Genomic DNA, 27165 nt, shown 5'->3' on the forward strand with positions numbered 1-27165 from the left:
TTTTAAAGAATGACAAGATGAGAGATGTGCAGAAGAAAGATCCCCAGTGAATGAGATCTCTCCGGTATGAGTTTTCTAGGGTTGTTAATTTTAGAACACCATAACCATGTCTTTGTTATGAGTCACACTGAATCTCACTAGATACAAAGACAATGAATAGTTAAGAGGCACATGCTATAAATAACAGGAAAGCTCAATTAAGATGAGGCCTTGAGCTTGATCTCAAATATCAATAAAACCCAACTTCCTTGGATCTGAAAGGGAAAGGCATTCCAAACTCAAAACTCAGCGGGTGACAGGATGCTCCACACCTCTTGGAGGAGGAGAGAAAGGTTTGTGAGCTGGTGCCTGATGCAATCTTGGCATCATCTTTGATGAGGGGCTAATGTTAGCAGAAAGATCAGGTGCCCAGTTGTTTTCTACTGTCTTGAGAAGGTCACTGGATTGCTGCCCTTTCTCTTTTGAAACCTGATCTGGGGGTCTACAAACAGTCACAATGAGTTGGAGCACTGCCATGTGCTCTAAATTGGGCTGATGAAGTTGACTCAATGCCAGGAGTAGACACAGGATGCAGCTTGAAACCTTCAGTGGGGGAAGAGGGCTGGAGTTTTTTTTTCAGTGTTCAATAATGCTATTTGAGGAGATAGAATTGGATGTGAACATCAAAGACTGAACTGACTGTGGATTGTTAAACACTTGGATAGAGATGATCCACAAAAGTCTGAAACATCTCTGCACTAAATTCTAGATTCCATGGATTACTTCACTGTATTGGAAGGCTGCTGTTCCTTTTCAAAGAGGTTGGTCTTTTTTTTTTTTTTTTTAGTATTATAAATATAAAATTTGTCAAAATGTCCATAAGAAACAAAGGAAATCAATCTCATGGGCAAGGACATGTACACACACATAAATAGTTTCTTTTATTTGTGTGTGAATTTGCTAGCTGCACCTCACTTGAGTGGAACTTTTGCTACATAAATAAAACCATCTGGCCTGTCCAAGGAATTTCAGTCTCCAGAGAACAGGATCATAAACAATCGATCCTCCACAGAGGTTTCAGTATTTTAGTCTGAGTAAAGCTTTCCCACAGCACTGCTTTAATTATTTTATCTGACTTTGATTTTCTAAGGATTTTATAATTTGGATTGTCTAATCTAATGTCTTTGTGTGAGTACACAGGGAACAGGTCTACCGCACCATTTTTGGCAATGTGAAAGAAAAACAGTACATTCTATCAGGTATTTCAATTAATAGACATGTAGATTAATAGAAAGGATGGAAGAAGGAAGTATACTGTTCTATTTTTTTCTGATGGGAAAATAGAATACTGAATGACAAATTCAAGGTCCCATGTCCCACAACTATTAACTGCTAAACATAATCCAGATTTTGTGAATCCCAGTGGAATAATCTTTTTGCTCAATAATATCTTTAACTTAATGTTTATTTACTTTTAAGCATGGATAGCAATTATGCCTCTAAATAAAACAAAGGGAACCCAGTCTTTGACGAACTTAGCAGTTGAGAAGTTGGTTAAATCTCCTATGAGTGAAATTAGATTACTTTTCTTTAATCTCTCCTGCCCCTTTAGCAAAAATCATTCAGTGTTAATCCACTTTTTAGAAGGAGGCTTCTGAAAGTAAATTTTATTTGCTTGGAAGACTGACATGAACTGATTGTAAAACTTATTTAATGTTAACCAGTGAATCTCTTTAACTATAAACTGGTGTGAGTTACCTTGGAAGCTTAAAAATACAGAATATTAATGTTTGCCTCCTTTATCTGGAAAGAAGAATTTCAGTACCCTGATTGGGGCTCTCCAAGATGATTGTAAATGTGCAGGCCAGGTATGAGAACTACTCTGATGTTTCTGGATCATATAATTCACAGGCACGACAACTCCAGACGTTCCTACTTTTTTCCTAGGATGATCTTCTTTACTGAGCAGTGATGTGAAGTGACATTAAGATATCAGCAAGCAATAAGGAAGGACACTCTACATTAGTCACAAAACAAATGACTAATGAAGAGACAGCAAAAGTTGGTTTCTGCTTTTTTTTTCTCCTGAGGCTTGACTAGATCCCCAGTGTAGCTTGGATGATTGGAAGTTGGAGGAATAGGTTCCAGAGTCTCCAAAGAGGTTGTCCAAAGAACCAGGAGGAAAAACCTCCTGGTTCTTCAGAGCTGGCTGTAGAGTTACGGATACCATAGTTTGTATCTAATTGCAATAGTATGTACTCTACCTTTTCAAACTGATCATATAGCAATGCTCATGTTTTTATGTTTTATTTTGGCAAGTAATAACACAACCATTATGTTCATTGAAATTATATTTGGATGTGACTTATGAGGCTGCTGTATGCATATACTGGTATTTGCTGAATCATTTGTCTGGGAACAGTATATTCTCAGCATCTTAATGGACAAAGAAAAGGGGCTTCTCAGTGTAGTCAAGTGCAGACTACAACTAGTATAAGTGAAACATATTTTAATGCTTAAAAGTAGTAAAAGAAATTCAAAGAAGCATGCAAACTAAGTAAGTCTGGCTTTCCTTTTGAACTTCAAGGTTTCACCAGCATCAAATCAATATTTGTAGTTTGGGAAGAATCTGTTCATGACTGTCTTTTGCCAAAACCACAGGCAAAGTAAACCCTTGCATCTCATTTTGAGAGTGAATCCAAGTTTTGTTTAGTGTTAGTATTCTTGGTGGTTCCTTTTTAAAAATAGTTCTTCCTTTACTTTGTAGTTCATGCTTTTCCCAGGCTGGGGCAGGGGAGGGTGTTTGGTAAGGCCGCATGTAGCTCACGGAAAAGCCAGCCTGTGCATGCAGACTGGCGGTTCCTCCATTAGCAGGCTTTCTGTGACTGGAGGGACAAGGGCTGGGAGACACAGGTATGGAATCCACAAGCCTTAGACGCTATCTCTGTACCTGCCAGGCTAGCAAACCTGGCCAAAAAAATCCTGAAATATGTTTTATATTGTGGCTCTAAAATTATTGGACAGTGCCCAGATACTGTTTTGAAACAAGGCAGGAGGAGCTAAAAGAATTAAAAGAAAAAAACATAACAAAAACTACGTAATGTGTTTCTTAATATATTCTCATTTACTCAAAGGAACCAAATATGGTTACATTTTGTAAGGTTTTGTTCTGTTTGCTATTTTTCAAATATTCCTCAAATGAAAAATGTAGCTTTCAAACAGTTGACTTCTTACTGAAATGGGGTATTGAGGTTTTATTGACAATTGGTTCTGCAAAGGCTTTGGTATTAACTGGTTTCATAATGAGTACTTTGTAATAGAAAAACTGATGACTGGGAATCAACTTTGCTGCTTATCTGTTTTGAGGCTTTCTGCAAATGATCTTAATCTTAGTGAACAAGGCAAGAGAGGGAATGGGAGCTGCTGTACCAGTTATGTACGGTCACGCATTCCATGAGATTTACATTTTTACTGAAGAAATTCTCAGTGAGATTTCATTCAGATTTGCTTTTAAGAACTCCGCATCTGAATAAAAGTCATTATATTTCTCCTTCTTAAGAAGAACCAGAATTCCTTCCCAAGAGTACAGCATGTAGCAAATTGATAATGGAAAAGAGACTGGAATTTGTTCTGACCACTGTTGCTTTTCTTTTTCTTCTTCTTCTTTTTTTTTCCTATTTCTCTTGTTCTTCCCTTCTATGGGAAAAATCTACTGCCCTGGTTTGTGTATCTCGGAAATGTAGATACATGACTTTGTCACTCTGGAATACCCACAGGACATATGTAAAGTTTTTGATGAGACGAGGATGACAAGTTGGACCCTAGAGCAAAACTTTGTGCTAGTGATTGTTTCTGTTCCCACAGGCCTTGCTGTGCTACCTCTGACAAAGCAGTGCAGCCCGGGAGGCCATGACCCTGTCTGTGCAGCTGGGATTGGCTACAATCTGTGTGGCCTTGACCCGCGTGGCCCTAGTCCCTGCTCGGCCGAGGAGCCCCTTCCCCATAGAATTCTCTCTCAGCTCCTCATTCCAAGGCCATCCTTTATTTTTTTTCTCTCTCTCTACATACGATCTTATTTTCCCACAGATTTTTATGGGAAAATAGAGGTGTTTGACTAATGTGAATTTCCACGCTGGAAACATTGCCTTCAGGAAACAAAACACAGTTCTAGGTTTTACACAAAAGGCCAGTTTCTTCCAGATGCTGTGCAGCGTTACCTAACTGTAACTCTTGTTGCTAAAAACAAAAATTGCACGTTCCCTTAACAGACAGATCTCTTTGAAGGAAAGTACTGTGTAATTCTAAGCAGAAAAGAACATTTATATTTTAGTCTGGTGTTTTATGATGCTTTTAATAAATAGAAAGCTTTTGATAATTAATAAAAATGATCAGAAACTAGTAAGTGATTTTAACATTTTTTATTTAATGTTTTAAACCACAAAACTCAGAAGTAAGGATAGTGATCACATAGTATGTATCCAAATAGCTCATAAATAACAATGACAAAATTATTTACATAGTCAACAGTTCACATGGAAATACTCTCTTCTTTCTTGTGCATTATGAGCATACTCAAAATACACTTGTAGAAACTCAGTGGAATTTAAAAAAAATATTGTTGGTAGAATTACCATAGCAAGAATTGGAAGGCTAAATATTTGTAACAAGACCCGCAGCCCCTTAAACTAGAAAATGCAAAATGTCCTCTAGATGGAGCACCAGGCTTTTATTTTGTTTCAATAAATAATTCTTACGTTGTAAAAAGAACTTCAAAAACTTAATTTTAAACTGAAAATAAGTAAAAAAGTCTTTAATCAGGACATATGTTACAAGGAGTATCTAATTTTTGATGAAAGAAATGTTATATTTGAGGCATAACTTACCCTTGCATATGTGGATATAAAAAGGAATTTGATTTTTTCAGTGTTCCAGGTCAGATCCATTGAGTTCTGGTAGCCAGCAGTGGCAGCATAAGGTCCTAGAAAACTACAGGTGTTCTCCAATGACTGGGTGAGCAGGGAGGGAGAGATGGTAAGGACTGGGGATGGCAAAGTTTAGGAAAGTTCCCTAGAGGGAAGCATTTTCCAAAGGTAGCTTCCAGACTGGCCTGTGTCATAATCCTCAGTGTGAAATACAGGAAGCTCGAAGTCATTTAATACCTCGTTCTCATTTTAAAAAAGAAGAAGCAGACCCAGAGAGGTGGTTATTTTTCTCTTATATGGATGGAGTTATTGATGGTGCAGAACAAAACTGAGTAAGCAGGGTAGTGAATCTTCGTTGTTTTAGCTGCTTCTTCTTAGCAACACTGGTTTTCTTTTGGGAATTATGTTGCACCAATTGTGTGGAGTCTTGGGAAATGGGGAAAGGGAGCTGAGGAGTTCTTAGAAACTCAGTCTAAACTATCAGTCTAAACAAAGGTTAGGCATGTGACCAAGTTAGTTTCCTGATGGACTTTGAGTCTTCAGCAGAGGGTTTTTATTTTTTTGAAATAAGAATTAGATGGGATTATTTCATCATAGATGGCAACCTAACATCTAAGCTTGATTGTTTAACTTTGTTGTTACTTCTGTGCATTCTCCAAAAGCCTTCTGATAATCTCCCTTTTTGCTTAAATTGGCCAAAGTTACTGTCTGATACTTGCAATGAAAGAACCTCAAGTATTTCCATTTACTCCAACAGTGAAACAAAAGCCTGTTACCACAAATTCAAATCATTCGACAGCAGTATCATAAGTCATTTAGAGTGTGTAAAACTGATTCACATAGGAAAAATAACCACTCTTCTTATTGCTTATCTAGAAACATTAACCAAGCATTATGCTCTAGATCTTTTGAGCTAGGATGGATTTTTGATTATTGTAAGACTAGTCTGACTGTTGTAATAAATATTTATTGACTAGATTAGAAAAATTTTGTTATATTTTACCAGAGTTTGCTTAAATTACATTTCCTTGCTATTTTTTTTTTTTTTTTTTTTGTCTTTTTCTTTTTTATCGGTACCAGGGATCGAACTCACGACTGCCTGCTTGCAAGGCAGGCGCTTATGCCGCTGAGCTAAATCCCCAGCTCCTTTAAATTACATTTCCATAGAATGCATATATTTATTTTTTCTGAGTATAAAATGACTGCTGATTTATTTTGCCCAGTTTCTTCCTAATTATTACAAACTGTATGAAACGTATAAACCCTTGCTTATTTTTCTGTTACAAATGAAAGGAACAGCAAATTCCAAACTGGCAAAGTAGTACAATAATAAGGCATAGAAATATATTATGTTTGACAAAAAAACAGTGAAATATAAAACCTTTAACATTTTTCTCTTTCAAATTCTTTCACAAAAGCATCTGGTTTAATCCTACTTAGAAAACATATTATAGAAACCTCAGTTTTGCCAGGTGTGGTGGTGCAAAACCTGTAATCCCAGCACTTGGAAGGCTGAGGCAGGAGGATTGCCATGAGTTTCAGGCCAGCCTGGGTTACAAAGTAAGTTAAAGCTTGAACTAAGAAGTGAGACCTTATCTAAAAAAAAAAAATCCTCAATTTTTAATGTAATCTCTTTTATTGCATCCAGTGAGTAGATGTTACCTCTTTCGCCTTTTTAGTACTCCAAATATGATTTTTAAAAGAATTTTGATGTTTATAGTAAAATTTCTTTAGGCTTTTATGACCAGTCTTTGTAACAGTGCAACATTATAAACTGATGTCATATATTAACAATGAAATGTACTAAAAACAGTTAAGCAATTATTATAATGGCATTTTATTACAGAATCTGAAATTTGGCCCTCTTTGACATGAAAGGGACAAATAAATGTGACACAATAGTGACAATAACTTTCAAATATGAGCCAGCAGAGGGCTTCTCAGTACTTGCAACAAATAACTTGTTCATATCTGATTCCTTGCACATCTGGAAAAGAAATTACATTGTACAATATAAGCTTAGATTAAAGGGAAATCTGTTTCTAGACACAAGCTAGCTTAACTAAAAATAGAAGGCTGATTAGAAGAATGAAGTTTATGTGATTTAATTCAGCTTGACATTTTACTAGTTAACGTGCCATTCTTCTGAGAATCACAGTGTGTGTTACTTAGGTAGACATGAAGGCAAAACCTCACCACTTTGTGAGGTCCACTCAAATTAGATTTTGATATAGACAGTGCTCTATCATGGCTCCTTAACTGGGTCACAGTGGTGTATGCTTGAACCAGCTTTCACTGGTTCTTGAAAGCCAATTATTACATTTGCAGGGAATTTTATGAGCCAGTTGAAATTATACTGTAGCTCAAAATTGGCTGTGGTAGCAATATTTATATTATGGGAATCTGCAAATTTTATAGATTAGTTTACTCCTTTCCCTGGAGTTGGTTGTTAAATATTCACCAGCATGTCCCTGACATACAAAGGAAGTTTCCTTGAGAATCAGGCCATCTACTGTGTAATACATTATAACTGTCTGGGCCTGCCCTGTGTAGCCCATCTAAGAATACAGAAAACCTTCCTAAAGGCTTGAGTCTAGTTCTTTAAATATCAAGAACACAATCTGGCTCTTTTTCTCCATCACTCCAATGCTGCCTTGGTCTTTCAGTGTGCAGGAGGGGATTGGGAGAGGAGAGGGTGAGTTGAGGTGCATCTGTGGACACTGAGCTGCAGCCCTGGTGCCCTTAGAGATGCTCATCTCTGGGACAATTAACCTGTGTCTTGGTCCTGTCTTCTAAAATGCTATAGTTTTTCGACTGCACATTCCACATGGCACCTGACGTTTTTCACATAATAAAATTGTTATTTATACATAGAACTGAGTCTCGTGTTTCTTAACACTACACTAAGAAGTGCAGCTGATAGTTTTTTTTTTTTTTTCTTATTGAAGTTAATCTTCTGATCACTGTCCACTGCTTTATTTGAATGAATTAAGTAGATGTCTTTTAGGATGCCACATTCCAGGATTCCCTGCTGGCACCATCTAAGAGTGGAGGTAAGGAGACTGCACCCTTCCCCCTCCCTGCTCGACAAGATTGTAGGGCTGGATAGCACTATCTGCAGGCCTGCTGATGGTGGCTGTTCTGGGCTTTTTCTTGGTCTGGTGACCTCTGTTACACAATTGGTCTTATTCCTGGTGCTCTGCTGATCTCTACAACTGCAGGTGAAGCTGCTGTAATTTCTGTTGCGTTCTTCTGGTTATTTTTTCCTGATACTTCAGGTTGTACAGCAGTCTCACGGCCTTAATGAAATGATCTTCAGTCTGTCTGGGAACCTGGATCATGCAGTTCAGCCTGCAGACTTCTGCTATCTGGGAAGTTTTTTTGTAAGATAGGGGCCCATTTGCAGCTCTGAAGTCAGGTTCTCCACTGCTCTCCACAGCTTTCCCTCAGAGACACGTGGTCTCATCTCTCCAGTTGCAATTAATAGCTGAACAAGGAGCAGAACTCAGGCCCTTTATTTGCTGATCTATATTTTTTTCCTACCTTTATCACATCTGTTATGTATTAATTTTTTGTTTGTCTCTAATTTTTTCTTCTCCTCGCCATCCCTCTGTGAGTGATGAACTTTTAATTCCTGCCTCTTGCCTCCCAGTTCCTCAATATTACCTCATAATATGGGAAAGAAGGGAATAAATGTATAGAAAAATCCTTTCGGATTTGGAAAAGCCTGATTGCTAAGTGTATTGTTTTTTTGAAAAACAAACAAACAAATAAACAAACAAACCGTTTTGCATGTTTAAAGCTAAATATTACATTTTCCATTTTCTTCTTTAGTTTTTAGCCAAAATAATCAGAATCCCCAAAGGAGATAAACAGTTTAAGCACATGAAATTGCAAAAAGAAAAATACATAGCATAGCATTCTTTGCTACATGCACTTAGCTTGTCTTATACTCTGGGCTGGAAGCTCCTTGTGGGAAAGTTTATACTCCTTCAGGACTTGTTTCCTTTTGATCCTCCTCTTACATCTTTGTCATCAGCATTTCTCGGTCTACGGTAGTTTTCCTATCAGGTTTAAAGTAGCTACCTGCGTCCTTCTAAATAAGCAGAACGACCCTTCATGGGTCACTCATCGGCCCAAACCTGCATTTTCTCCAGTTTTTCCCATCCACTTCTTTAATCATGCCAGAAAAACCTCATCTTTTTTCCTCGCATGCCTATGTCATATTTACTAGTAAATTTTATTCTCTTGTGTTGCTCTCTTTCCTTCTCATCTTCCACCCCTACCTTCCTTCCTAGCCCAAATTGCTATCATCTCTTATGGACTATAGTAATTTCCTCTGGCTATTTTTCTTTATTTAATTTTGCTATCCTTGAATCTGTATTCAAGTGATCTTAAAAAACAAAACTTACAGTACAGATATATGCATATATATGCATATATTTATGTGTATTTATATTTGCATATGTACACAATACAAAATCCTGTTTGCAGCCCTCCTTTGTTTCAAACTCTCCATAGTTCCTATTCTCTTGGGGATGGAGGTTAGCAGTTTTAGGATGGCTCACAGCGCCTGCAGGACCTGACCTTGCTGTACCCACATCTCAGCCTTGCACCATTTTCTCTCTAACTCATTCTGTTCCAGCCACACTGAATCTTTTATTTCTGCAGGACTATTGAGCACCTTCCTTCTTAAAGCAGAACACAAGCCAGTTTCCGTGCTTGACAAAATCTGGGTTCTTATGGTCAAACACAGTTTTAGATTAAAGGTGACCTTTTCCAAGAAAACTTTCCAGACTCTCTTTTCTTGCAAGTCTCTATCAGAGCACCTTGAATTTTTCTTTAATAAACTCCAGCACCATTATAGTTAAGGAGTAACTTTTTAAAATGATTTTGATTGTTAGTTGTTTCACTCACAAGATCGTCATCTTTGAGGAGAAAGACTGTCTTATTACTTCTCTACTTCATTGGCCTACCATTATAGTGCCTATTAAATTAGCTTAATAGACTACTTGCCTGTAGAACATTTTTATAAGCTTCATAATAAGTACATAGATGTTATATTAATGATTTTTATAATTTTCACGATCTCTTGGCTTTTTGCCTCTGCCTGCTTCTTTTCTTCTTTTGTCTGTATGAAAAGGAGAATATTTGTGTGAAGATAAAAGTAATCCACCTGGAACCAGAAAGCAAGCCAGATGTTAGATTCTGAAGCAGAGTGCCCCTTGCTATCACAGAGATTTCCCTTTTTAGAATCCATAATGGATCTTAATTGTCACAGGCCCAAGTCTACATTAATTTTCATGAAACATGACCTGAACTTTCCCCTCTTTGCTAGCCTCATTTTCTATGGCATTCCACTGCAGGGTTTGGAACTTTACAAGGGTATCAGCGAAGGGAGATGGTCATGTGCTTTGTTATATCATCACCATGAATAATGTTTAATAAGTGTTGGTCTATATCAAACATTGTATGAGGATCTGCAGGGACATAAAAGGAGGAAAAGTCAGGATCACAAAGCTCACTTCAATGTGTAGCTAGTAGAAATGACAGATTTCCACACAGAAGCTAAAGAGGAATATAAATTAGTCATGTACGATATACCAAAGAGTAGTTAAGAGAAGTGCAATCATCTGAAACAGTTTTGTATTCACATCTGACTTTAGGTTTATGCTTCCACAAATAGATAAGATGCTGAAGACACAAACAGACTTAAGGAGGAGATGTTTAATGTTCATGTTCTGCTGTTCTTTATGAAGAAAAGTCTTGTGATTTACCCACCACTTCATGCAATCTTTTTCTTATCTCCAAAACTGTAAGTTGCAATTTGAATCAAGAATACAAAGAAGCAGATATCTACAGATGATTAAGAGTCTTCACCTAAGTTCCTCTGTGTCCTTGGTTCAGCAACTTAGGAGATGCTATTTTACAAGCTCAGATATATTATCTTGACCTGTGAAAGGCAATGCTGATATTGGTTCATATGGCAAAATTAGCTTGGTCCTTTGGCTTGAGGATGTGCACTAAAATGCCAAACAAAAAGAGATTTGCTAACTTCTTCCAGAAGAATGTTTTGCAGAGGCATACATTAATTTGTACAATCAATAAACATTTGTAAATATTATATTAAGCAGTAAGGAGAAGAGATTAAAATAGGTTCATGACTTCGAAAATCCACAGCAGGTGCGACAGAATATTGGCAAATAAATATCTAATACATCCTGATGAGAACAGCAGTAGTGATATGGACCCTTTCTCACAAAAAAAGCTGAGCACCTTGATAATAGAGATAGGCCACACAGAAAAAATAATTTTTATATTTAATCTAGAAGATGAATAAAAATTACTTTTCTTTGGCAGAAACATAGGGTTGATTTCTTTCTTTTTTTGTCTCCTCTGTCTCCATCCATCCATTCTCCCAGAAGTAGAGGCACTTTGGCATAATCCATGAAGGAATTTTGAAATGAATGTTTTCACAGACCATCAGGAGAAAAATCACCCTGATGAGAAAACCCTCCCGTCTTCAGCCAGAGAAGAGCTCTATCACACCTCTACCTGCTGCAACTGCTGAATTTACCCTTCTCCGTAAATCATGTTGGTTCTACAACAATGCTGCATAGAATGAACAGCCTTAAATCCTGGCCATACCACTCTTTTATTTCTCTTGTCCATGCACATCAGCTTTTTGAAATTGTCTCAGGGTGGATGGAGTTCTCTCCATATGTTTTCTCATTCTCTTTGGTCTGATGTCCATCCAAGACGTGTTCTGGTGCATAGCAGAAGCATAGCAAAACAATCCCAAACTCTCATACCCATTAGAAGCTCTGCTGGAGCATACTGCTAACATTGCTTTGTCCAGGAAAGTTACTTTGGACATTTAAATGTCAAAAGGAGAGGAAATAAACTTACCTTGCTCTAAGGGAAGTATTGCAAGAGCTCACAGAAAAGGGAAGGTATATAATTCTGTATCAAGAAAGCAATGAATGAAGAATTTGCAAGAATAATCTGATCCATTCTCAAGTACTTTTGCCTGCTACTCTCTATATACCACATTCTGATTCTTAGATGAAAGACTTCACCTCCAACCATTGAATGCCCCTTCCCTCCAAGAAGCAGAACAGTGAGCAGGACTCAGCAGAATGTTTGATCATATTGAGGCTGTTTCTCAGTGCCTCATTTCTATGTCTCTGGGGAGTCTCACTCAAAACTTAGAACTCTCTCACCTAATGCCTTTCAAGATGGTTTTTCTGGGAAAATGAAGTATCTCTTTCCTTATGCATACATGCCTTCTTCAGGTTTTTCTGTGTACAGGAATGATGTGGAGTAGTAGCATGATTTATTTCCTACTCGTGTGCTCTGGTTTGGATGTGGTTTTTGAGTGTGTCCTCCAACAATTCATAAGCAGGAATCTGGTCCTAAATTGATGATCTTGAGAAGTGTAGCACCTTTAAGAGGTAAAGCCTAGGAGGAGATGATGTCGTTGAAGTGGAGGTTTCCTTGGGAGGAATTAATGTAATGTTTATAGGACCCTGGTTAGCTCTTATGAGAGCAAGTGGTTATAAAAAGAGCAGGACTGACTCCTGAATCTCTTTGGCGTCCTGTCATGTCATGTGATCTCTTTTGCACGTGTTCCTGTCATTTGATGCCACCTCCTACTAGGCCCTCACCAGAAGACTTTCAGCCTGGAAACTAAGAAAGTTAAACCTATTTCTAAAAACAAACTATCCAACCACTGATATTTTGTTTATAGTAAAATTACAAAATTATATTATCTACCCATCCATCTATCTATCATTTAATTGCTTATATAGTGATGAGAGTTAAGAAGTCTCAAGACCTGCATTTGGCAGTTGGAGACCCAGGAGACCTAATAGTAAGGAAAGAGAAAACTTTAATCTCAGTTTTAAGGTAATGGGGAGGCAGAAATATTACTTTTTCTTTTTGTTTTATTTAGACCTTCAGGGGCTAAGGATTTATCTCATGGTGCAGCACGTGCCTCATGGGTATGAGGTCCTGAGTTCGATTCCAAATTCGAAAGAAAAAACCCAACTCTGTAGGCCTTCAGTGGCCTGATGAGGCCCTGCTTCCATGAGAGGAGCGATTTACTTTATGCAGTTAGGCTTCAAATCTGACTCTCACTCTCTAACACTCTCAGAGCTGCACCCAAATACTGTTTAACTAAATATCTGGGAACTCTGTAGCTCAGTAAATTAAGATATAAAATGAATCATCAAAGTTGTCTTTTTTCTCAGTTTTCCTTGGCTCAATCACACACCATTTTGTATCAAAAAATAAAATGCAAATCAAATTAACTCAAATAGAAGGAAAGTTGCTGGGGAGATGGAGTTATGGAAACCTCTTGTTTCTTGGCTTCTTTCTGAACACCAGCTCTGTTCTATTTCTCTCTGCAGAAGGGCTTTGATTTTATTTATGTATTTTTTGTTTATTTAAAAATGTACAGACAAATGAAAAATTAGCAACCATCTTCAATTCTGCCTGACCACAAAGCTCTGGAGCCCACAACTTTATGACAGCATATGACTTTTATTTCTGTGATTTACATAAGGTACCTGAGCAAGAGATCAGTTTTAGGACTGCCAATGTAGTGTTTTGCTTAGAATAAAGTGCCTATCTTTGGTGGTCAGAGAGATTTGTTTCCTAATGCTGCTATCACATGTTATCACAAAGTTGGTGACTTAGAACAGCACAAATTTATCTTATTATAGGTCTGGAGAGCCGAAGTTTGAAATGTTTTTCACTGGTCTGATATCAAGACATCGACTGGGCCATATTCCTTTTAGAACATCTACATGAAAATCTGTATCTTTACTGTTCCCAGCTTTGCAAATGTTTGCTTCTGCTGTCTTTAAGTCTTTTACTCTGACTTCCCACATCCTTCTTACTTACTGGGCTTCTTGTCATTACTTGGGCCCAATCACATGTACAATCTGGGGTAATCTTACCATCTCAAAATCATTACTGTCATCATAGAGCTTGTTTTTCCATGTAAGATAAGGTTGTGCAAATTAGGACATGAAACTCTTCGCCCAAGGTTGAGACAGGGAGCAGCTTATTCTACCTATCACAATGGAAGTCACAAAGGTGTATTGTCAGTGGAGCAGAGGCTGCAAGTAGGAGAAATTTCTCTGTAAAAAATTGTGAAAAGAGTAGAAAAAGGCAATATTATGCCCACTGCATCTATCCTACCAACAAACTACTCAGCAATGGGTAGAAAGTTGACCATTAAGTCTCAATTTAATTTTTCCACCCTTTGCTGGCTTCTTCTCCAGAGAAATCTATCAGCTGTCCCGTATTTATAATTGGCCTGCACTCCTTTTTCCTACTAATTGCTGTTTAATCTTCCCGAAGTTAGATTGTCTATTTATCACAATACAGATGCCTGATGCTCTCAGGCTGGAACAGGACACGTGAGAGAATGGACGTGAGCATGGGAACTTGTGCTTCTAGCACGCTCCCTAGGTAATTCTTGCACACACTGGTTAGAGGACCCTCACTGTATTCTAAGTAAAGCTGATAAACTTATCTTATGAAGAAAAGACTAAAGAAAACCTTCCAAGGGAAATAGGGTATTTTCACTGCAGCTTTTGAGAGATAATGGTAACAATTTTGCATGTAACTCAGTATGACTCTAATTCAGACTGGGAATCGGAGACGAGGTCATGTGCAGATATGAGGAAGTATTTTGGGGGTGTCTGATAGAGCTTTGTTGGGAGCCGCAGCCGAGACCGGTCGCCTTACTTGGCGGACGTGAGGCCTGTAGGAAAGAGCAAAGCCTGAGCTAGATTACCCCTCCCATCGAGTGTGCTAAGATGGCGCTTACTTCCTGCTTGGTAAACAACCCGCCCTGTAAGATCTCCTGCTTCCTGCTTGGTAAACAACCCGCCCTGTAAGATCTCCTGCTTCCTGCTTGGTAAACAACCCGCCCTGTAAGATCTCCTGCTTCACAACCCGCCCTGTAAGATAGTCTGCCTAGCAACAACTGAACCCTATAAAAGTGAGTGCCTCTCCCGCCAAAAAAAGAAGAAGAAGCAAAAGAAGCAGAAGAAGCACGCAAGGAGCCGCGGAGAGCGGACCGGTAGAGGCTTCGGGACAGATTGTAGGGAGAAGCACGCAAGGAGCCGCGGGGAGCGGACCAACAGAGGCTTCGGCCGGGAGGATTCCCGGGGCAGGCTGTACGGAGAAGGAAAATAAAAGAAAAGGTTGTCCACTGCCAGACTTTGTTGTGTGTCCTTCCTGCCGGCCGGGAGTGACACCGACAGAGCTTTATTTGAATATCAAGTCACAATGAAGGCTTAGTTTCTTCTAAGTTATGTATTCAAGCTGAATACTGTATTTCCAAAAACCATTTTTCTATACCAACCTTTACAATTCAGGGAAAGTAGATGATGATAAACTGATGTTTGGTACTCCACAGAGGTTATAGTTATAAATGTCATAAATCAAGTTGTCAGGTGTCTGAGTTGGTGTCTTGATGTTTCAGGAAACTATCAGATTGTGACACTGAGGGACTGGAGGCTTGTCTTATAATTTAACTAACTTGATTCAAGTATGAGCTGTTTGGATGTTCTTTCTGTATAAATTCATAGTTGTTTGTTTAGAATAATTTGTAATTAGGTGAGGTAAGTTGTAATTAAACTGATAGTAAGAAAGTACTTAGAAAACAAAATCATATAATTTTTGATGGGTGGTAGTTTTGTTTTTTGATAATATGATAGATTTTATGTTGTAACAATTTGCCAGCTATAAAATAAGTGGAAATTCCAAGTAAACCAAAATAGTAAACTATGCACGAGGTTCCATATGTTTACAAGCATGCAAGAGACATCACCAGAGGCCAAAAATAGAGCAAAAATTGGTCTTGGTTTTCCTTCACTTAGAGTTTGGCATTTGAGTTTATACTCTATTGCCTATGAACCCTCAACTCTGGTGGTAAATGAGTCCCATGGAAAATTGTTTGCTAGGCAAGGGCCCAAAATTCAAATTACAAAACTCATAGGTAATCTACCTTGAGAGAAGCAAACAGTAAAAGGGTACAGTAAACAGTGCCCCTTTTTGAGAAATTAAATGCAATTCTTTCTCAACAATTCTAAAATAAGTATATATGTATCTTGTGCTCTAGGTCTATGATTTGAGAATGATAATACACAATGATATATATCATTGTTGCCTTTGATTGACGTTTTGAATTCATTGTAGTTTGCTTTCTTCTTTTATTCTTTCTTTTTATCCTTAAGTAAAATGAATTAAAAAATAAAATAAGTACACATAAATGATGAAGATATAATCCGGAATTGGAAACATAAGAATCTCTTCATTTATATTATTACCTAGTACATTATGCACTTGGTAGTTCCAAGAATGGGAAGAACTATGGAAATTATATCTCGTACTTGATGTTGAAATGTTGACAAGAGTTGGAGAACATTGCTTATTTCAAGATGACAGAGCAAATTTGTGGCATCATAAAAATTTGGAAAATGAATATCCTTACAAAATGTAATACACTAACTTCTGGCTATGAAATTCAAATGAGAATTATGACCAACACAGATGCCTCTTATGAAACATAATTATGTCCTTAAGAAAGCTATAATGTTAAAGTATCTGAAACATCTCAGAAATTGCCAAGTAACACACACACTGAAAGCATAAGCAGAATACTATTAGCTAACTTATAAGGAGGTTGATTCAGAGTGGCAAAAGTTATCTCAGAGATGTAGGATTCTTTTTGCTGGTTAAATGATAACATAAATTCTGGATAAAATCGCTGAACCTGAAACGTGTTAGTTGTAGTCAAGCAAATGAAGAATAATTGCATTTCATTAGTAGAATGTGATATTATGGGAATCAAATGTTATCCACTTTAGATTTGATCTCAGTTAATGTAAATGAGTATTAAATAAGTGACCAAAGAAATGAAGTTTTCTAAAAGAAGATGAATATCATTAAAATATCCTTTGTCATTGACATATATACCAGAAGGTCAATATTTCCTTATTCTTGCAGATTGTTTTCCATGTGATGTATTGAGGCCAATAGGCTGTCAGGTGTCAACTTTCTAAAGATCATATTCCATGTGGGAAAATGTGCTGTGCTTTCTGTGGAAGAAAGGGAACTGTTTATTGCTTGCATTATGTCACTGCCTCAGACTTTTTATGGACATAGTATCTCTTCACAAGCTGGTTGGCTGACTCACATTTTGCCAAAGTTTCTTTGCCAGGGCAGAAAGAAATATAAAAGCTGTCAATTAAAATTTGACAGTAATTATTGCATGCAACAATAGTCATAAATTCCTATTTTTGTTACTTGGGGTTTAGTATTTCATCTAAACCCTCTGTCCTATTGTAGCTATTCACGGGCATCTATTTTGCTTATTTCATGGAGACTGCCCTTTTAGGTAATGAGTTCATTATGTAATTAGTTAAAAAAAAGAAATTTTTATTATTGCTGTCTTTGTCATTGTTCATTTTTTTGATAATTTCTTTCTTATTACAAAAACAGATTAAGAGGAGCAGGGTGAAAGCATAGTAAGCTTCTACCTATAAGAGAATAGCCACCTTGAAAAGTCCACCTATGGAGCCAGATGTGGTGGCTCATGGCTGTAATCCTAGCACTCGGGAGGCTGAGGCAGGAGGATTGTTGTGAGTTCGAGATCAGCCTGGGCTACAAAGTGAGCTAAAGGCCAGCCTGAACTACATAGCGAGACCCTGTCTCAAAAAGACCAAAAAAACAAAACAAAACAAAAAAAAGCCCACCTATAATTCCAACCATTTTCTTTATTAGACAAAACAATTTATAATTTCTCAATGAATATAGTTAAAAATAAAAAGTAGTAATGAAAACATAAAGCAACAGAGCCTTGAAGTTTTCAACCTCATTCAGTGAAAATAGTTGTGATGCTTTTGAATCAAATTTAAAGCTACTGTACGAAATCTGAGATGAAACTCCAAGAACCATATTTTAATTAATTTCATAAAGTTTCAAAGTTTATAGCAGAAACATATTTTCCTCATGACTTTATTGTTGTTTACTATAATCCAGTTCTAGAGTTATTATTTCTAATACTATGAGTATTATCAAAATACTTATTTTATTCAATCATGAAGTTTAACTTTGATTTCCATTTGAGATTTTTCTATGTTTGTATCATTATAAAAAATTAAGTTTAAAGAAAATAGTTAAGCAATTACTAGATTGAGAAACAATTCTTGAAAGATGGTTTGTAGTTCTGTTCTAGTGTAGGGCATCTTATGTGGAGAATTATGAAGCAAAGAGAAATTACTCTAAATGAAAAAGCAGACATAATAAAGTATATTGGTTAGAAGCATTCTGAATAAAAGCTGCTTTGTTTAGTTTAAAATTTCTTTGGAGATCCTAAAGAGATTTCAACTTTAGCTTTTAAGTTATTTTGTAAAAAGAGGAAGAAAATTGAATACCATGCTCAGTTTATCTGTTCCATCATTTTAAGAAACTAGAATATTTTATAGTTTTGATTATTAAGTAGATATATAACTTTGGATCCATAATTAGAATGTAACTCTAAGTAACTAGATTATCTGTTCAGAGTTAATTACACAGTTAGTTAAAAAAATAATAGTCTAGTATCTTTGAAAAATATTGTTAAACACATGCTACACTTAAATTATTTAAACGTGTCTATTAAAATTCAGAATGAGTGTGTCTGAATGTACGTATGTAGACAAGTACTTTATAATTTTGGTGCTATTTGTATATATTTTCATGATTAAACTTTTTTCTCAAATAGACAAACATGTTTGCTTTGGTCATGGAATTGGCAGTTATTTTAAAAAGGGATAGAAATTAAGATTATAGAAAGTAAGAACAAATGATCATTGGACTTGGGATACATGCAGGAAACTGTATAAGGATATTAGGCCAGGCAACACATTAGGACATCAAGAATGCTTCACAGAAAAAATTTGAAACTCACTGCAAAAGAAGTGTCTGGAAAACACAGGTTGTTAAGAATTCTTGTGCTTTTTATAAGCTATTCATTTGCAATCCTTGCTACAACCCACTTGTTAAATGAGTCTGATACTACTGAGGGTAATTCATGGAATTTGTTATGGGATTATGCACCCATTATATAAGCATGACTTTTACCCTCTTAGATCATCTCTACAGGGCTCATTATGAAATATTAGAGGTACTCTTTGATACTAAGCTAAGCAATTGATTGCTTTCAGAGATGGGTGCCCATATTGCTGGAATAAGAAGTCTTTCTTTGTTGTCTAATTGAGTACTTGTCATAGAGGATGGAAAAACAAGCTGTTAAGTGACAATTTTCTAGACCAGGTAAGTTACTTTATTTTCTTTTTAAAGTCAAGTATTGGAATATCACCTTTTTAAAAATCTATTTTTATTGCAGCATGTTTAACGAAAAGGTCTGTGGTCACACAGAAATGTTACCTTAAACTATATCATAATAGAATTTGAGTTGAAAATACATGCACATAGTTTTACTTTGTAATTCTTAAAGAAAAATTGTGAGTCCATCTAGAAATTCTAGGAATGATTGATAAGAATTTGTCCCCCCCAAGGATGCTATTTTATGAATAAAAATCTAAAACATAAAGAACAGCTCAACACTTAGGGTTGTCTCTCATGACATTAAGAGATAGTAAAAAGTTTTGTTTTTGATGTTTCTGTCTTTACAAGATATAAAAAACCGATATAGCTAAAAAGGCTTATGATGTGCAGCTGTGGGGTAGGGTGTAATTGATACGGCCCAGGTAAGAAGCTGCCATGCATTGCTAATGAGATACTCAGCCAAAGGACTGTCTGTCTGCAAGTTCTAACGCTGCAGATGCCGTATGTAGTTAGAAACTCTGTGATTCCCCCTTGAATTACTGTATCGCATAGCTGTATTTGGTAGAATTCCAGTTTCCACCAATGCCATTCTAAGATGCCATCATAGTAAAGAGCAAACATTTGGTTACATTTCAGGAAGAAAGGCTACACTGAAATGAACATTGTGAGAAAACTCAATTTCATGAGACCCTGGAGTATTTTCTTGCTGCATATATTCCTATTTTCTCTGCAAGGTAAGAGTTAACATTAAATTGTAATCTTAATTTATCATATTTCAGTTTCTCTAGTAATTGATGCAGTTTTTTCTTAAATTAAAAAGCATTTTAAAGCCTTTAGAATGGGTATGTATTAAATGACATTCAGGCAGTCTTTTTTGGATTTATACATAATGCAGGAAATTTTGATGTGTATTTCTTTTAAATCTTTAAAAATGGATATTAAAACATGCTTTCATCATGATGTACAGTTTTACTGCAAAAAACTCTGATTCTAACTTTCTTGCTTGTAAAAGATGATTTAAAATAACTGCCTGTGTAATTTAAGTATTTGAAATTTCATAATAAAGGGAAATTGAGTACTTTAATGGTTTGTGACGTAACACCCCAAAGTGATAAAAAGATATCTTAAGGAAAATCATAATGGTTGAGGCTTAGAATTTTTTCAATTATTTTATGATAGTTCTTTCCTGTATATTTTACTTTTTTAAAAATGTTTTTATAGAGGTGGCAACAACTTACCTTTACTTGTTAGTTTTTAATCTTTGAAGAGGGCTGTATATTTTGAAGCTTGTAGGAAAATGGGAGAAATTATTGAAATGTTGAAGACAGAAGAGTTCAAAGATACCATCTTCCAATTCTAGTAGTGATTGAAAGCTCTAAGAGAAAGATGTCATAGAATGTTGAGCTAGAGAGAAAGCTGGAGATCAATTGTCCAGCATCATTTTGTGGTATGCTTGATTTCTTGTTTAAGCTTGACAAATACTGAGTGGTAGGACTAAAATTAAAACTTGTATCTCTGATTCAAGTCTAATGCTCATTCAGTTGTATTTCTCTGAATAAGTATGTGTACACCACTGGTTGTTTTTTGAATTTATCAGTCATTCCAATGTCTCAAAGAGAATTTACTAGTCAGAATCTTCTAGAAAGTACAAAATAACTAATAGTAAAACTCAATCTAAGTTTAAACCTTAAAGTGATCTGTTAAGTAACCAGAACATATACTTTTTTCATTTTTATAGCAGAATATATTTGTGCATCATCCATCTTGACACGGACATCAAAGTAAGTATTATTGTTCCTTATGTCCTGTAAAACATAAAGTTAATGAAAATGAATAGAGCTTAGCAGACAGTTATATCTATTTAAAACAACTGATGAAATATTTTACAAAAACATGAGATGTAGTTTTTAAAAATATTTCCCCAAATTAAAAATGACTAGACATTTATTTCCTTATGAAGCAAAAATATTTTCTTTCCTAATAATTTTAAGAGGAATTTTTGTTGATATCCACTGACTGTAGGTACAAAAAGGCCATTATTTTTATTTCAAATGTTTTTGTAGAAGTCGTCTTCAGTAATATGCACCTTTAGATTGTTATTAGTATACATTATTCATTACAAAAGGTCTATATTCGGGGCTGTGGATTTAGCTCAGCGGCATAAGCACCTGCCTTGCAAGCAGGCGGTCGTGAGTTTGATCCCCAGTACCGATAAAAATGAAAAAAACAAAAAAACAAAAAAACAAACAAACAAAAAAAAGGTCTATGTTCTTAATATAGAGTAATACGGTTTTTAATGATAAAAATAGTAAAGTCATTTAGCAGTAAATAATAATTTTTTGTAGTATCTGCTTAACAAAAGGCAGAATTTTATTCATCATTTGACTTTTTTTCTTTTTTGTTTTTTTGAGACAAGGTCTAGCTAGCTATGCAGGTCAGGCTGGGCTTGAGCTCACTTTGAAGCCCAGGCTGGTCTTGAACTTACAATAATTTCCTTGCTTCAGCCTCCTGACTGCTGGGGTTACTTCCGTGCACCACCGTGCCAGGTTCATTTGATTTTTTAATAACATTGTTACTGATAAATATAACACAAAGCAGAAAAGACTGTAAGACAAATTCATACCTTAGTGAATTATTAACCATATTGATTTTGATAAATTGCAATTTGATGTCTTTCTCATATTAATATTAATCTATTTTTTGCAACATGGAACAGGGAAGGATTATTATGCTTGAAAAAAGAGAGCATATTCTTGGCAAATATTTTCTTCGTAGATTTATGAAGTTACGTGGAGAAAATATGTGGGTTGGGGATACAATGTTACACTATTTTGTTTATTTTTTATCTCAAAGTTCCTTCCTAAAATGCAGTTTACATCAGAAACAGGAGAGATCTGGAGACACTCCCAAAATTTGTAAAATGAGACAGGTCCACCACCCAAATGTAAGCCCTTCAAGAAGGGGAGGGAGACCTTTTAAATGTTAAACCAAGAAAGACCTCTTTGATAAAACGATGGAAATCAGAGGAAAACACCAGCTCTCTCTTGGGAAAGGCTTGTTCAGGTTGCCGAGGGGCCTCTAACCATACAAGTTCTTTTTTGTTTTCTTCCAGAAATGAGTTTAATGAAAATCGACAGAAAAGAGCTCTTTTAGCAGCACAGGTAGGTTATGTCTCAAAGGGAGAGGGAGGCAGAGAAATAACCCATTCTTCTTCAGACGCTGCTCTCACTGGAACAATGAGACCTTTGTGAAGGGGAGTAAAATGCTAGAAACAAGACAGGATGGAGGAGGAAGAGGCAGAGTAAAAGCTCCACGGCTTTTTTGTGAGCCTCAAGTTCAGGTTCATTTCATATCATCTTGTTCAAAGTGAAATATGTCTGTCCTTTTCTTTTTTTGCAGTTTATCACATTTATCTTAGAGACTCGAAGCATTTATGAGAGGTTTAATACCATGTACTTGCTAAAAAATCTGAATTAGTTTAGAAATTAAGCATGGTCTTCATTAGGACATTCAAAAAGGGGCTTAGATAGATGAAAATGATGAGTTAAATGCTGGAAAAGGGTGTCACATATGTATTCTGGTGTCCTGAGAGACAGCTTTCATGTTTCTTGGAAAAAATCTAAATTATGGGCATCTCTGAAGAGGTGATTTTTTTTCCTTGAGGAGCAAGATGTCCTTGAATTTGAGGAGACTCCCCCTGGGTTCCTTCGTATAAAGAATACTGGATAGCATGATTGAATTATTTTAAAACTATGGCTCCAATGTTCAATGAACGAGTTTAAGAAATGTTTCTCTATGAAAGATAGATGGCATTATAGAGAATACGAACAGTACCATTAGATTTTTTGGAAAAGTAATACGATTCGAAAATTCATATGACAAATGACATAAATACTTAAGGAAGTCTTTGATAAATGAATGAAATGCAAACAATTTCCACTAGCACTTTCTAATGGCTGCCTGAATGTGTATATTTTATGATGCTAACCGAAGAGAATGAGTAGATGAATGGAAGACAGATTTGATAAGCTCCTTTGATAGTTTAGAAGACAAAAAAATGACTTATGGAAAATGGAGACCTTTGTTTATACAAGAATGGAAAAGGCTTTTATACAGAATAAAACACTATTTTTTACTTTAAAAGAAGCTGTTTTATGTGCATAGGAATTTATGTATCACGTAATATGGTTAAGTAATTTTCCCTAAGAATGTATAAGTATGTTTGCTAGTAGAACATATTAGCCAAAAAAGGGTGTCTACATGACTTAGAAGAAAATCTGCTTTTGAAAAAAGTAGATTTTGATAGACACTAGATTAAGGAACTTGTTAAATACACACCAAAAATCTTACGTAAAGTGCCCTACTAGATGGAATTAACCTACTGTGCATTTAGATATTTTTAAGATGAGTATACTTTTCCCTAAAAAAGTAAAGGTAATACCTCTCTTCTGTTTCTAAGGGAGGAATACATTTACCTTGCCTTGGTTTCCATCCTGGGGAGAATGAAGAACAGAAAGCTTACACCTCTACTGCTTGTACTTAGGGAACAGATGCCAATTTATATAAACAAGTTTAAAAGAAGTATTAAAGAAAGACAGTGAGGTTGTAAACATACAGCATTGTCTGGAAGGGAGTATTTTGTGATGAAACCATTCACGTGCACAGATTGACTCCCCTACTGTAAGAAAATAGCACCAAACAGCGCTGCAAGCAAGGACTCAGAAATATATTGGTAACAAGGGTTACCAACGAACAAGATGGTGAACAAGAGATGAACAAGGGCAGGATAGATCCAGCCACGCAGAAATGGTGTATGCGGGAGTCACAGTGATTTCCCGCTTGACGACTGTGTTTCTCTGAGCTGCTCACCCTCTTTGGAGATGTACTTGGGAAGCAGGAAGAATGGCTTGTCCTCTCTTATTAGTTATGGTGTATATATGTGCACATGCTGCCTGGGGGTTTTACATCTGTATTCTATTTCAACAACTCTTCTCCTGAAAGCAAGTACTGAACATCCTCCTAGATTTAGGTGCAGGTTAACTGTTATGAAGTGTATAAATGAGGGATAGACAAAACTGGGAGAAGGGAGAGAGAAAATCCTTGTTTGGGGACTTTAGGAGGAACTCTGCGACGCGTGTCTTACAGTCATTTTGCAAGAGACAGGAAAGCTGGAATATTTATCTACTAATTCCTGTTTCCGGCTGCTCAAAGGAGACCTCTGCAGGGAAGCAAAATACTTGCTGTCATTTGTCCTGCTTGGACTCTGCCCTGAGGGCAAAGACAGAAAAAAGTGAGGCTTGAGGATGGAAGCTTTTAATACACACAGAATTCTGAAGGGAACTCAAGGAGGACCAAAAGAGGTGTCCACAGTCTACAGTCCTGGCTCTCAACACCCCTGGCAGGCAGATACCCATGTGAACAATGTCTTTTTCCAATTCAGCTGGAATTTGTTGCTGACATATCAGAAACTGCTAGAGATATAAACAAGAACAGCAGTGAATATTATCTAGAAACTCCACATCTAGTGGAATTAGACCTGTACTCTCTGTGTGAAGTCATCTCTGTGTGACTGGTACCATCCATTATTTGACATCATCTATGTAACATAAATACAAAAATGGTCCCAATTATCAACGTAGGATGCCATTCTAAGTTCAGATATGTTTGAAAAGCAAGCTGATTGTCATGTCTTCTGTTAGTGGAATGTGCTGTGATGCTGGGTAAATAGGATAGATGGGAGGGTAATCAGGAAGTGAGTGTCATACATAATCATTGTAATTTCCATTAAGGCAGTGGAGGTTAAGTGAAGCTGGAAACAAATTATGCATTTTACTCTGATCTAGTGTCACCCAATGTATCTCATTTTAGTTTTTGAGTTGGCATGTTTACAACCCTTGTTAATGCCAGGTTGATGTATTATTACTTATGTCACTTAATCCTCTCAACTCTGTGCAACAGTTACTGTTATTCCTGTTTTGATTTGGAAAGTGAGACCAAGAAGAATAATTTGTTCAGGGTTATAAGTCAGTATGAGGCAGAGTTGAAGTTGTTATACACTTTTGATAAGCATCCACGTTGATTGATTGGCTTCCACAAAAAGGATTCACATAAAGCATTACAGTGCCAAGTAGGAGGATGTTGGTACCCAGTAATATTGATGACTTTGTTAGGTGTAGGGAACCAGGAACAGCATGGCAGATGAGATGATGCAAGTTGCTGTTTTGGAATTAATATCAGACTGCTGGGAGTCTGAAGGCAGAGACAAAGACCAGTAGGGGAGTCTAAAACAATGCCGATGATATTTGGGGGAACCGAGAGCAGGAGACCATGAACTTGGAGCCATGGTGTGGGGTAAGGAGTGTGCAATGGTGAGACAGTATGAGAATACTTTCATGCAGTGTGGAGTGGCTTTTCACTGTTGAAAAAAAGTACTGGGGGTGGAAAGAAAATGCCAAAATAAAGCTGTGCATGTAGGAGGGTGAGCAAGATCTGTGGAGAAAGAACTTTATTCCTCACGTCACATATTTACCTCCTTTCTTATCCTTCACCCTTCTCAATTTTTCTAACAACACCAGATACTCGTTTTGATAATTATGTGGCACATTTGGGGTGCACTTTTTTCTAATGAACATAAAAGTGCCATTGGAAAGATACACACTTAGTTGGTTTTGAGTCAGAATAATAATCTACGCTTGATTAGTTCTAGTAATTTGAAATTGTTTGCCTCTGTCATAATTCTGAAATTTTTGTAAGGATTGTTTAGATTAATACAAATATTTTTATTTCTCAGTTCCTGTGTGAGGCCCTATGCTAAAAGCTTTACATATAGTGCAGAAGGAAATAGGTGCTGTTATTATTTCCATTTACAGATGAGTAAACAGGCATGAGAGGTTAGGAAAGTTGCTTACGTATAAGCAATGACTGAGTCAGGACTCTAACTCAAGGCTGCTTGATTCTGTAATTCACGCTCATAGCCACTTCTGGAGCTATCTTAGACTCTAAAAAGAGACACATTTAAGTCTTCTATGAACTTTAAAGTGTCAGCTCCTTAGAGCAGACGGTGACACACTAACCCTGAAACATAGCAGGTGCTTCTGAGAGTGTTGTCTTTGCAGACTGTGCTCAGGCTGTGGGTCTGTCAGCCTCATGCATTGCTGTAGACCTGCTGCACTAGTAAATGTCAAGGGCCTGCCATTTCTGCCACGAAATCAGTCTGTTACTCCAAAGGTTAAACCCAGCCAGGCTCATTTCTCAGTGAGATATGAACAGGCGAAGGAGGAAGGGATGTGAGGACAGAGAACAGAGAAGGCAGATGTCAAAGTCATGGAAGAGGGGAAACAAAGGCTTGAGACGTGGTCTTCCAACCATCAGTCGGAGCAGCCCTTTCTGCCTCAACATGTTAGCTTCCATGACCAAAGGAAATGCAAGTTAGCATCGTATGATTTATGTATTTGTAGCTAATTTCCAGATTTTTATATTTGCATAATTAACTTGAATAAAATAATTTAACTGTTTTGAATTCTTATTTCTCTTTTTTAAGATGGAAGCAACTTCTCCAAGATATTTTTTCCATGAAGCTATTAATTGGGGTGAGAGCAAAATAAAAGGTCAGTGCTAATACCTGGGCTTTGTATTTCTTTTCTCCAAAGATCTCTTTGAAAGATATACTGAATCAGATCTGTATGGTTTCCATGTACTTCAGGGAGGAAACTGGGCTAGGGTAGTAATAATAGTAATTTCAGTTTTTTCCCTATAGAAGTTCAAGTTTAGAAATACTTCAAGTTTAGAAATACTTTAGAAGCTCAAGTTTAGAAATACTTCATTGTAAACATCCAGAAAAAGCATGACCTTGGAAGATATGACTTGGTATCAGAAACCATTTTTTGAACTAATTACTTGCTCCTTGATTTTC

At 36.6% G+C, this 27165-nt stretch overlaps 1 protein-coding gene across 1 annotated transcript in view; it reads left to right on the forward strand.

The window, feature by feature from the left end:
- Positions 1–605: 605 nt before the first annotated feature.
- The window catches only part of Otogl (otogelin like), a 156748-nt gene continuing 130188 nt past the window's right edge, over positions 606–27165 (forward strand). The window contains exons 1-6 of the mRNA XM_063255199.1: positions 606–800; positions 19130–19238; positions 19890–19987; positions 20992–21034; positions 22366–22414; positions 26794–26860. Of these exons, the coding sequence (XP_063111269.1) occupies positions 19909–19987; positions 20992–21034; positions 22366–22414; positions 26794–26860 (238 nt within the window). The 5' untranslated portion in view covers positions 606–800; positions 19130–19238; positions 19890–19908. The remainder of the gene's footprint in view (positions 801–19129; positions 19239–19889; positions 19988–20991; positions 21035–22365; positions 22415–26793; positions 26861–27165) is intronic.

This window comes from Cavia porcellus, unplaced genomic scaffold (assembly GCF_034190915.1).
Source record: "Cavia porcellus strain 051 isolate PalLab524CR breed Dunkin Hartley unplaced genomic scaffold, mCavPor4.1 scaffold_8, whole genome shotgun sequence".
In the NCBI taxonomy this organism is placed as follows: domain Eukaryota; kingdom Metazoa; phylum Chordata; class Mammalia; order Rodentia; family Caviidae; genus Cavia; species Cavia porcellus.